Source organism: Mauremys reevesii, linkage group 9 (assembly GCF_016161935.1).
Source record: "Mauremys reevesii isolate NIE-2019 linkage group 9, ASM1616193v1, whole genome shotgun sequence".
Classification (NCBI taxonomy): domain Eukaryota; kingdom Metazoa; phylum Chordata; order Testudines; family Geoemydidae; genus Mauremys; species Mauremys reevesii.
Window position 1 is genome coordinate 58140370 of NC_052631.1, and position 13107 is coordinate 58153476.

A 13107-nucleotide genomic window follows, 5' to 3' on the forward strand; every position below is an offset into this window, starting at 1 on the left:
GTACCCTTTTTAGGTGTCTGATTTGTCTTTTGTACCCCAAGTTTCACCTCACTTAAAAACTACTTGCTTACAAAATCAGACATAAAAATACTAAAGTGTCACAGCACACTTACTGAAAAATTGCTGACTCTCATTTTTACCATATAATTATAAAATAAATCAATTGGAATATAAATATTGTACTTACATTTCAGTGTGATACTGGAGCCTGTTTTTCACTTGTGAGCCTTGTCTGAAGCCCAAGCCCTGCTGCCCAGGGCTGAAGCCCTGCTTGCCACCTGCTGATTTCGGCTCTGCACTTGCAAGCCCGTCCCATGACCTCCCTGGAGGCTTCAAACCCCAGGTTGAGAAACATTGATCTAGATGAGTTGAGTACCCCCTGGAAGACCTTTGAGTACCCCCAGGGGTACATGTACCCCTGGTTGAGAACCACTGCTTTAAATTTCACATAAGTAAAATACAATTAAAAGACACACACTTTTAGCACATACAGGTTAAACACTACACTAAAAATTATATTAAAACTGGCAAGCTTACTTTATAAATCCATTGGTATCCCTTTATATTACTACTGCTGCTGTGATAAATCTTTTAATATTCTTCTTTAATCGCTGTTCAGCTCTTGGTCAGTCAGCTCTGCTCTGCTCGTTTTCTTTTCTCTGTCTCTCTGTCTCTCTCTGCAGCAGCTTTTCTGACTTCTTTCCTTTGGCATCTCTTGCTGGTTTCCAGTTCCTCCGTCTGCTCCTGACTGAATTCCCCTCTCTCTGAGTCGGACTCCAAAACTACCTGCTGGCAGCTGGCCTTTTATGGTGCACTGTGGCTCTCTCCTAATATGTCTTTCTATTCTTAGAAGCAATTACCTTACTTGCACATGCCCAGTATCAACCATTAGTTTAGGAAATGTAAATTTCAGAGATTTAAATACAGAAAGATCATGATTTTTAATTTACTGGGGCTAATATAGAACCAAAGGAAATCATTGTTTTCCTTTGACTCCGGGTACTCAAGCCATGTGTGGTGGAGGTGAATGCCAAAGTCATTATTCTTTTCACCCAAGAGATTCTTTGAGAGGTGCTTTTATTGTGTAGAGTCCAATGGCAAAAGAATTTTTAAACCTGGTTAAATACTTCCTTAACATTGCACTTTGCTGGGAAGAGATCTGCCTTCATGTGGGCTTATGAAGGAAAGAGATTGTGTGCCATAGAGTCAGAAAGCCAGATAGAGGCACAGGGTCTTTGACATTAGCAGCAGCTAACTTTTCATTCTGGGTGTCGCCATTTTAAGGAGGGGTGTCTGGATAAGAAACTAGGAGATATGTTGAGTTTTTAAAGCAACTGAACCTCCCCCACCCCACTAGGTTCTGACAACTACTGTGAAAATTGTTTGAGGTGGGTGGCATCTCTGACAGTCTGGAACAGGCAGTGACTTTTCTGACACCAGTTAGATCCTCATCACAATCACAGTGGAACATTATTATTTAGTGACAGGCCATTTATCACCATTTAGTGCAAGCTGATCTTCATCCTCTTCATTTAGTAGAAAGATTCTTGGCTGTCCCAGCTGACATATCAGGGAGTCAAAATGAGGCAATGAGCCTAGACTGATCCTGGGTCTCTGATCTCATGAGCCAGGGGACTCGTGAAATTTTATTGCCTCCTGTTGGCTTATCTTGGGGATAGGATGCAGCTGGATTTTGCTATTGAATTGAGAGCTATGACTTGTTTTGTAGCTGAGCCTACAGTAACACCACTAAACTCCTTTTTACTCACCAGCATCTCCTTGTTCTAGATTCACCAGGACAGTGGAAATCCTAGTCTGTGTGCCTTTGGCTGCCAAGGGCAGCTGGACTTAAGGAGAATATTAGATCAAGAGGTGTGCAGAGCAGCGCAGGAGAACTAAGAGCTGATCGGAACCTTCCTTATAACCTCAGACTGAACCTTTCATAGTACACGTCTCACTAATAAGAGCAACCCTCCATAGGCAGTTAGGAGTGCCCTGGATGTCATGTTCCCTGAGTCATGAATAGAATAAGGAATGAGGCAGACTGGAGACAGCAGTGTTACCATCTCCCCATAGCTCAGAGTTATCATAGTTATCCATCCAGAGTTATTCATCACCACTCTTAACATGGGTGACCGTTGGAGCAATCCCCTCACCCCTCACAATCAACTAACTTTCCTGACTGTCTGGAAACCAACCTGATTTCAATGAAAATAATGGTGCTGATAATGAGCATAAATTACACAACTCTTTCAAAGATTCCCCAGCCCAGCAGCTCTAGTTCTTTCTCTGCCATTTCACTTTTGACTTAATAAACACACCGAAGGCTTTTCACCCACGGGTTGGGCTTTCCATTTGCAGCTTTTGTTCCCCATCAAACGTCTCACATCAGCCTGAGCTGCCCTTGTGTTGTGCCTCTCTTTAATTACAACACTCTGGCCCATCAACCCAGCTAGAGGAGGGTATGGGTAACTCCCTGGTTCCCCCCAGGGACTGAATCTCCCTGGCCAGTCCAAGTATGTAAACTAGGAAATATCATCTGGTCCAGCCACTGATCATTTTAATCATGGATAAGCCTGTGATTCTGTCACAGAGGTCGTGGAAGTCATGGATTCCATGACTTTCTGTGACCTCCGGGACTTCCAGAACAGCTGGTACGGCTGACTCCAGGGCCACCCGAACAGATGGCCCCAGGACCAGCTGCTCCAGTGCCCCATGGCCAGCCGCACCGCGGCTGCTGGAATGGCCCTGAGGCCAGCTGCTCAGGCTGTCCCCAGGGCCAGCCACATCAGCCACTGCTTGGACGTCCCCAGGCAGCTGGCTCCAGGGAGTGCCCATGCACCGGCCAGTGTAGCTGAATCCGGGGAGCACCTGAGCATCGATCCCGGGGGCAGGGCCCCCCTGAAGCAGAGATTCAGTCATGGGTATTTATAATAAAAGTCATGGACAGGTCATAGGCTGTGAATTTTTATTTCTTGCCCGTGACCTGTCCATGACTTTTACCAAAAATACCTGTGATTAAATCGTAGCTTTAATCATGGATCGAGAGGCATAGTATTCACCAACTGACTCCTGCATGGGAACTGAAATGGCTCAGTTGTTTGATCAGCAAATTTTACTGGTTTATTTTAGTTGGTCCTTCTGAAGCCCCACCCCCATACTCTGCATAGCCAATGGGGACAGGTAGGGTGACCAGATGTCCTGATTTTATAGGAACAGTCCCGATATTTGGGGCTTTGTCTTATATAGGTGCCTATTACCCTCCAGTCCCTGTCCCAATTTTTCACACTTGCTGTCTGGTCACCCTAGGAACAGGATCCCTGTGCTTATCCACTCCTGGGTATTTTTTTTCTATGAACACTGAGGACGAGCTGTGACATATTGTATGTATTATGTTTATTGATTGCAGGGTCCATTGACTTAAGGTACTGAGGCTTAGGAGTGAAATGGGTCAAAGTTGTTTTCCATTTGAGTCATTACAGATACAGTGTAGAGGGAACCAGTCACCAGGTTTGGAGGCTTATTGAGTTATTTGTCTTTAAGTAGCCATCAGTCCCCTATTCCTGCCACTTGTGGGGCCCACTGACTTTCCCTTACTCACCACAACCAGCATGTAGGGCATTTCTTAGGAGGCTTTCTAAACCAAGTACTCTGGGGTATGGGCTCTTTCCCCCCAACTGCCTCTCACGAGGTCAGAAGGCTGCCGGCCCTTTAAGGAAAGTCCTATGCTGGACCCATGAAGTCATTCAAGCCTCCAGTGATCTCATTGTACACAAAGTTGCTAGGATTAGAACCAAAGAAATGGTATGTAAATAAGAGGTCTGATGTGACACTCCACCAAGGGCCACCCTAGGGCTAAGTACAATGAATAAGAGACACCTCACAATTTTAGAGAGCACTTTCTCACCCCACCCCCCCCCTAGAGGCCTCAGAGCTACCACTCTGTGGATTTCAGTTCAGCCCAGCACACATATACATTCCAGGTTCCTATCTGGCCCCACCATGGGAATCAGTAATGCACTTATCCCAGCAGCCCTCTGTGAGACAGGGCAGGGCAATGTATCTCATTTTACAAGGGGGGGAATTAAGGCTCAGAGAGATTAAGGAGTTTGTCCACAGTAACATGTGGCAAAGGAGGGAACCAAACCCAGGTCTCCCCTAGCCCAGGCAAATGCTCTAATCACCAAACCATCCTTCCTCTCTGCAGTGTGCCTGGCTTGTCTACTGGGGTCTAGCCCTGAACTGATCCAGGATAGTCTCCAGGGCTAAAGTCTGATTTAAAGGCCTGATGCCTAGTGGCTGCAGTAAAAGAAACAGGTCGGGAGAGCCCTGAGCCACAGAGTGAGAAAGCAGCAGTATCTTGGAATGGTGCAGGATCTCTTCTTATCTTAGGGCTTGGCTACACTGCAGAGTTGCAGCGCTGGTGGTGGCTTTACAGAGCTGCAACTCACTCACCGTCCACACTTGCAAGGCACATACAGCGCTGTATCTCCCTGGCTACAGCGCTGCATGTACTCCACCTCGGCCTGGGGAATAACGACGGCAGCGCTGGTGATGCAGCGCTGCTCCGCCAGTGTGGCCACCAAAAGCGCTGTTATTTGGCCTCCAGAGGTATTCAGAGGTATCCCAGAATGCCTGTTCAGCCACTCTGCTCATCAGTTCGAATTCTACTGCCCTGGCCTCAGGTGACCCGCCCTTTAAATGCTCCAGGAATTTTAAAAATCCCCTTCCTGTTTGCTCAGCCAGGTGTGGAGTGCAATCAGTGAATCTTTCCAGGTGACCATGCCTCCACGCACCAAACGAGCCCCAGCATGGAGCAATGGTGACTTGCTGGACCTCATCAGTGTTTGGGGGAAGGAAGCTGTGCAGTCCCAGCTGCGCTCCAGCTGTAGGAATTACGATACCTTTGGGCAGGTATCAAAGGCCATGCTGGAAAGGGGCCATGACCGGGACGTGCTGCAGTGCAGGGTTGAAGTGAAGGAGCTGCGGAGTGCCTATTGCAAAGCCTGTGAGGGAAACCGCCGCTCTGGCGCTGCCCCCACGACCTGCCGTTTTTACAAAGAGCTGGACGCGATTCTTGGGGGTGACCCCACCGCCAATCCGAGGACCATGATGGACACTTCAGAGTGAGGGGGAGGAGGAGGAAACCGAGAGTGAGGGTACTGGGGTGGTGGGAGACACCCCAGAGTCCCTGGAGGCATGCAGCCAGGAGCTCTTCTCAAGCCAGGAGGAAGGTAGCCAGCCGCAGCAGCCGGTACTTGGTGGAGGACAAACAGAGGAGCGGGTTCCCGGTAAGTGGCTTTTTATTTTCAGGATGGAAATTTTTCGGGAGAGGAGGGAGGGTTCTGCATGCATGCCTAGATGTGGAATAGCGCATTGATGTGGTCTATCATGTCACGGTAATCGGCCTCGGTAATCTCTTCAAAAGTTTCAGTCATAGCGTGGGCAATGCGCTTGTGCAAGTTTATTGGGAGAGCCACCATGGTCCTTGTCCCAGTCAGGCTAACGCGTCCGCGCCACTGTGGCGCGAGGGGTGGGGGGACCATTGCTGCACACAGGCAAGCTGCATAGGGGCCAGGGTGGAATCTGCTTGCTGTAGAAGACCCTCCCGCTCTTCCCAGGTGACCCGCAGCAGCGAGATATCTTCCAGGATCAACTCCTGTTGAAAATGTTGGGAGAGTGTTCAGTGTAGGTGCCCCCTGCAGCTGTTTGCTTCCCCCAATGCACAGAAACCCTAGTACAGCCCTGAAGCAATCAGTCCCCCTTACTCACCATTTTGGAGCTCCTGTGGGTTATGTGTGCTCTGTTTGGTATGGGAAAATTATGCTATTGTGAAGAATGTTACTCCTTCACTGTGTGGGAATAACTGTCTGAGATATAAACAATGCTGCCTCTGTTAAGTGTTGCCTTTTTTGTCTTTCCACAAGCAACCTTGAGTTCTGGGCTGCCCGTGTTATCAACAGCTCAAAGACTCCAAAATCTCCGGAAGAAGCCATGAAAAAGCAAAGAAGACCTGCTGCAAGCAGTTATGGATCACTCTGCCAGAGAAAATCAAAAAGTGCAGGACTGGAGGGAAAGGGAAAGCAGGATCCGCCAGAAAAACGCAGCGGTCAGGAAGAAAAGCACAAAGCAGCTGATAAGCATCCTGGCGTGCCAAGCGGACTCTATCCAGGCGCTCATAGCCATGCAGGCAGAGCACTACCGCACCAGCCCCCCCATCCCAAAGCTCTGTCCCTTGTGCCCCAATGTCAGCTCAAAACCCCCTTCCCCAGCATCCAGGTTCTTACCACCACCAGCTGCCTCCAACACCTGTACGTTCACCAACCAGCCCTGAGAACTACGACCCTTACCCTCTGCACTCAACCCCCATCACCATGCAGTATAGGCACCCTGAAGTGCAGCAGTCATTGCACAGCACTCCAGACAGGACATATTCAAACCTGTGACTGCACAGTTCCCCACCCCACCCCTCTGCCCTTTTAGGTTCCCAAAATGATGTGTGTCTGTCAATAAAGTTATTTTCTTTTCAATAAATGAATTCTTGGCTTTGAAAACAGTCTTTATTATTGCAGAAAGTCAAAGATACCTTAGGCCAGGAAAGAAACAGGCACTGCAAATCAGCTTAGGAAAAACAGATTCCTACTAACATTGCAACCACTGCACTTCACTCCCGTGCAAGGCACCAAACATTACTGTTGGTTTTCAGCCTCAAATTCCTCGCTCAAGGCATCCCTAATCCTTGCAGCCCTGTGCTGGGCCTCTCTAGTAGCCCTGCTCTCTGGCTGTGCAAATTCAGCCTCCAAGCGTTGAACCTCGGAGGTCCATGCTTGACTGAATCTTTCACCCTTCCCTTCACAAATATTATGGAGAGTACAGCATGTGCGGGGATGCTGCTTTCCCCCAAGTCTAGCTTCCCATACAGAGATCGCCAGCGCCCCTTTAAATGGCCAAAAGCACACTCCACAGTCATTCAGCACCGGCTCAGCCTGTAGTTGAACCGGTCCTTGCTCCTGTCAAGCTTCCCTGTATACGGTTTCATGAGCCACGGCATTAACGGGCAAGCGGGGTCTCCAAGGATCACAATGGGCATTTCAACGTCCCCTACTGTGATCTTCTGGTCTGGGATAAAAGTCCCTGCCTGCAGCTTCCTGAACAGGCCAGTGTTCCAAAAGATGCGTGCATCATGCACCTTTCCAGGCCAGCCTGTGTTAATGTCAATGAAACGCCCACGGTGATCCACAAGCGCCTGGAGAACCATAGAGAAATACCCCCTTCCGATTAACGTACTCAGATGCTAGGTGGGGTGGTGCCAGAATAGGAATATGCGTCCCATCTATCGCCCCTCCACAGTTAGGGAAACCCATTTGTGCAAAGCCATCCACAATGTCCTGCACGTTTTCCAGAGTCACGGTTCTTCTTAGCAGGATGCAATTAATGGCCCTGCAAACTTGCATCAACACGATTCCAATGGTCAACTTTCCCACTCCAAACTGGTTCCCAACCGATCGGTAGCTGTCTGGAGTTGCCAGATTCCAGATTGCAATAGCCACCCGCTTCTCCACCATCAGGGCAGCTCTCAATCTCGTGTCCTTGCGCCGCAGGGTGGGGGTGAGCTCAGCACACAGTCCCATGAAAGTGGCTTTTCTCATCCGAAAGTTCTGCAGCCTCTGCTCATCATCCCAGACTTCCATGACGATGTGATCCCACCACTCAGTGCTTGTTTCCCGAGGCCAAAAGTGGCTTTCCACGGTGCTGAGCATTTCCGTGAATGCCAGAAGCAATTTAGTGTCATACGCGTCAGGCGGCTCGCTATCATCGTCGGACTCCTCATCACTTTGGATCTTAAGGAATAGCTCAACTGCCAAACATGATGTGCTGGCGAGATTCGTTAGCATACTCCTCAGCAGTTCAGGCTCCATTTCCCACAGAAATCGCGCTGCACAGAAACCGTTGAGAGAGTCAAGATGGCACCAAACATGGACGGAAAAACAGGGATTGCTGGGATGTGAAGCGATGCATCACGGGGCGTTGGGACAGGAAGCAGAATGACCCGCATCCTCCACCCCCTTCCCACAACCCACGGTGCCAAAATGGGATGAGGTGCTCTGTGGGATAGCTGCCCATAATGCACCACTCCCAACACCGCTGCAAATGCTGCAAATGTGGCCACACTGCAGCGCTGGTAGCTGTCAGTGTGGCCACACTCCAGCGCTTTCCCTACACAGCTGTACGAAGACGGCTTTAACTCCCAGCGCTGCACACCTGCAAGTGTAGCCAAACCCTTAGTCCCTTTGGTCTGTCTGCTGATGAGTTAAGTTTCCAACAGTGTTCAGTATGTCTGAATGCCTTTACCTGGGAAGCTAAGGAGATTAATATACAACTATAATGTCCAGCAACACTGTGGTCCTGTTTTCCTAATTCTCCATCTTTTGCAATATGAAGCACTTGAATTGTTTGAAGAAATCTATCCTTGGTTGGGACTTGAACTAGCCATCTTATTATACAAAGTGGTAGCTCTGTCCACCTCTTGAAACACACACAAATTGATTCTATAGGCATAACATTGCTATCATTTTTTATTCTTACTTTTATTGTAAATGGTATTTACGGTATAGTAAAAATGTTTGACTTTGAAGAAGGCATCGCCAACCTGAAAAGTGTTGAGAAAACTGGCCTAGAAGTTGGAATAAATGCCATGGTTAATGGAACCGGCAGATGGTTTTAATTTGAGATGAGCTATTGTAGGGATATTAAAGAAGGTACTAACAGTGATTCCCCCAAGTGACAGTGCCCCCCACCCCCATAATTTGTCCCCCACACTTTAAAAATCCAACAGTTTCACCAAGTACAAAAATCTTTTCGTTCTTCTGTTAAAACGTCTACTGTCTGTAGAAACCATTGATTGTATCTGTCCTGTGAAAGATACTCTATTACTATGTAAAACTTACAAACAAGTTAATTGACTTTGTTCTTGAAGTGAACACTATGCTACCACCCATGCTGTGAGCCTTAAGCTGTAATTGATACAATGTAAACAAATGCTATAAACCCTTAAGTGACTTTCACTTCATTGGAACAGCAACGGCTCCTAGGAACAGACCCCCACCCTCTGTGATTAAAGGGCAGGGAGTCTCAAATGAATTAGCACACACTCTGAAAGTGGTGGAGACAGTAAATTAAAATATGGTTAAGATATGGAATGTATGTTGATGAATGCTTGATGTACATGAATGGTTGGGGAGGTGCCAGCCTAGAAAGGGAGTATCCATCGTCCAAAGAATGTGTCAAGTGGACCACCAGACAACCCCTGGAAGGTAAACTGGGATCCACCCCAACACCTGGAAGGATGAGAAACACAAACTTTGGACAGTGTGGAGCCACCAGGAATGTGCCATCTGCTGATTGAGTCAGCAACAGCAGGATGAAACAGCTCCCATAGGCTAACATAGGAATTAATTCCTATAAGAATGGACTCTAAAGACTGAGGACTTGGAGTCTCTGGTTCTGCTGCCAACTTCCAGGAGCATCAGGTGCATCTGACACAGACTCGGCTCCATCCTCATGACCAAGATACCTGGCCAGTAACTTGGCATGAGCAACTTCTAGGCTGGTAACTATAACATCTATACAGAACTTGAATGAATGATTGTGTGAATTAATATATATATGTGTGTGTATAAGGAATAAGTACTAATAGGAATAAGTAGTCAAACAACATTGTTTACTTTTATCTTTTGCTTTATTATTATATTTACAATAAATGTGGCATCTTTGCCTTATCCCTCTTAATAAGATCCTGCTGGTTTTTATTCTATTGGTATAACATTTTGGTGGAGAATTGCAAAAGGGGGAATATTGGTAAAGAAGCCTCAGGTATTGTAAACATTGGTGTGCACACAGCCGGCTCTATAGAGAGCAGTTCTATTTTTGGTTAACCAAAGCCTACTGACCTCCGGAGGGTAGAGGCTATTGGTATAACACTGTGAATGTGAGGGCAGAGAAATAGTCCGAAAGGACTGGATCAATGAAGCAGGACTGGAAGGGAGCTCCTGGGTCACCACACCCTGTCCCTTGCTGTTGCTGGTAACCCCAACCATATAATCCAGCCATAAATTTATCAAAATCCTTCTTAATCCCAGTTTGGTTGTTGCCCCCACTGCTCCTGTTGGGAGGCTCTTCCAGAACCTCCCTCCTGTGATGGTTAGAAGCCTTCTTCCAATTTCCAACCTAGATTTATTCATGGCTAGTTTATCCCCATTTGTCCTTGGCTCACCATTGTCCTTTTGCTTCTATAGCTCTCCTCCCTTGCTGGTGTTTTGCTTGTGATGGGTTTAATAGAGCACAGCCAGCTCCCCATGTTGGTTTAGTACAGCTCTTCCAGCCTCCTTACATGAAATCGGCCCTTCCTTCCCCTGATCATCCTTGTAGTCCTTCTCGGCACTGATTCCAGTTTGAAGGCATCTTTCCTGAATCATAGAATATCAGGGTTAGAAGGGACCTCAGGTGGCCATCTAGTCCAACCCCCTGACAGACTTTTATCCCCAATCCTTAAATGGCCCCCTCAACGATTGAGCTCGCAACCTTGGGTTTAGCAGGCCAATGCTCAAACCACTGAGCTATCCCTCTAGGGGTGATTAGAGGTGTATGCAGTATTCCAGGTGAGATCTTGTGCAATGGTTTTAATCTATGGGCAGAAAATAACCAGATTAGATTAAATTTGGAATAATCCAGGCCAGTATCTCTGTGGAAAGATGATCTGAAGGGTAGATATTCAATGGGAGGGTGAAGTCTGGAAAGCAGTAATCCTAAAAGAGATCTAGGGGTGATAGCAGGTCTAGTCCACTTTCCAGATAGGGGTTGCAACTATCTGCTCCTACCCCATGGCCAAAGCCATACTGTCAGGTGGTGGTGTGACGAGGAAGGGCATCCTTAGATAGAGATCACCGGGAGAATAGATGCACCGTGGAGGGAGAGGCCCAGCAAGAGAGCAGCCAAGGAGGCCACCTGGAGTTAAGTACATTAAAAATAGTTTCCTGTCTCTTTACCATCTTCTTCCTGCTGTGAGAGTGGCTGGCCCAGACTGGGGTTGGGCTGGCCCTTCCCAGATCAATGACAGGCTCAGAATTTAGCAGGGAGCAGCAATGTTGGGGAGAGGAGCTCTGTGCTCAGTAGAGGGCCCTGAAACCAGACTGGGCCTGCAGGATTTCTTAGAAGTGACCTTGTCAGTCAGGACCAGACCACTCTTTACTACTGTGTGCATTGGGTGTTAGGTGTGTCTCCCTTGGTTTAGCTTTATGCAAAGGCCTGTGGTCACACTGCCCATCACAGGGCAGTATGGCCAACCCTGAGCATCACAAATCATAGTCAAGCCAAAGAAGGGGCAGGGAGAGAAGTGGAAGGGGATTTGAGGAAAGGTTCAAAGAGCTAAACTAAGGAGGAGGGCTCATGATACAAATATGGGAAGGCTGTAAACACCATGATTTGTGTCATTCCCGGGAGATATGGCTGTGCATCCTGAGATGAAGTGAAGACAGAGAAAAGTCAGGCTGGCCTATTTCAAATGTGGCAGCCACCAGGACAATATATTAAACAGCCCAAAAATGGAGGAGAGTCAGTGGGAGCAATTGAACTAGAGTGATATTTCATTGTAAGGTTTTCTCCTTAATAGAGTCAAGAGGAGATTGCTGGCTTGGCAGTTTTTAAAATGGTTAGAAAGGTTCTTATGGAGGAAATGGTCAGCTACAGAAGTCAGCACTTGCGTGGTTGTTGCAGTCTGATGCTTTGCTAGCAACCTAGAGCTTGGGGGTAGCAGCAGCAGGTCACTGTTAACAGGGCTACCTGCACTTTGCCTGGCTCTGTTATTATAGAGGTGTTTGAGGGGATGCCAATGTGACCTCAGGATTTCTAATGTTAAATTCATATCTGTTTCCCCTTCTGCCCCCACCCCTCCACAGAAACTTCTGGATGAGTGCCAGGACCAGCGCTGGTGCCAGTTCTCTGTGCATAGCCCAGTGTTTGGGCCGGACCCGTGTCCCGGGACACACAAGTACCTGATAGTTTCATACAAGTGCAGACCAGGTGAGCTCTGCAAATGGCTTTAAAGTGCAAAGGAGGGTGTTGCTTAGCATCCTCTCTGTTTTTTCCATAGACTATTGGTGCAGTCAGCACTATAAGTGTACCAGAGGCAAAAAGGCGATTCATTGTCTTTGTCAATCCATTGTCAATTAACCCCACCTGTGTCCTGGACAGATCATCCTTCTCCTGGAGAGACAGGGAGATCATAATTTTTTTGCTTGTCTTGCAGAGGCATTCCAAGGCCTCAGTCCAGATCAGGCCCTATTGGACAATGTGCTGTGCAATCACACAGGAAGACAATGGTCTCTATTAAGGAGTCTAAACTATGCCATGTGATTTAGGTGACACAGATAAATAGTCAAAGGAAACAGTTTCCAAAATCCCATAGGATGAAAAATATCTGCCAAATCATTTAAGCAAATGCTAACAAATAGCTAGTGCATTCACCAGCTGGTTGCAGAGAGAACAGTGAAGGGAATTGCTCAGTCTCTTGGTTTCTTCTTGCTAGGTGTTTTATGAACTTATTGGGAAGGGATGCTTTTAGGCCAAATGGGAGGAGCTCAGAGCTGCCACTTCGGAGAGGGCTGCATCAAATTTGCTTTCTGACTTTCGGAATGGTAAAGGCCTAGCTGTTAATGATGCAACAGAATACTGTGTAATGTTTCCCAGCTAACCACCGCATTAAGACCGTGTGTGAGAATGACAACCTGAGGCTGCAGTGCAGGGCTAAATCCGTCCTAGCAATTTACTCCGCAAGCTATGGCAGATCCATGCGGGGCAAACCAGAGTGTGACTCTGTGAACAGGACTGGACTCAATGTAGGTATGTTGGCAAGGTGTGAACTAGAAATCTGACGGGGCCCCTTTCACATTGAAGAATCTGGAACTCATTGCCAGGGGATGTTGTGGAGGCTAAAAGTGTAATTGGGTTAAAAGAAGAACTAGATAAGTTCCTGGAGGATAGGTCCATCAATGGCTATTAGCCAAGATGGTCAGGGATGCAACCCCATGTTTTGGGTATCCCCAGGCTTTG

General features: G+C 47.5%; 1 protein-coding gene across 1 annotated transcript in view; it reads left to right on the forward strand.

Annotated features, from left to right (window-relative positions):
* LOC120371926 (protein eva-1 homolog C-like) overlaps positions 1-13107 on the forward strand; it is a 45882-nt gene that overhangs the window by 21980 nt on the left and 10795 nt on the right. The window contains exons 3-4 of the mRNA XM_039488403.1: positions 11955-12078; positions 12745-12897. Coding sequence (XP_039344337.1) covers positions 11955-12078; positions 12745-12897 — 277 coding nt within the window. The remainder of the gene's footprint in view (positions 1-11954; positions 12079-12744; positions 12898-13107) is intronic.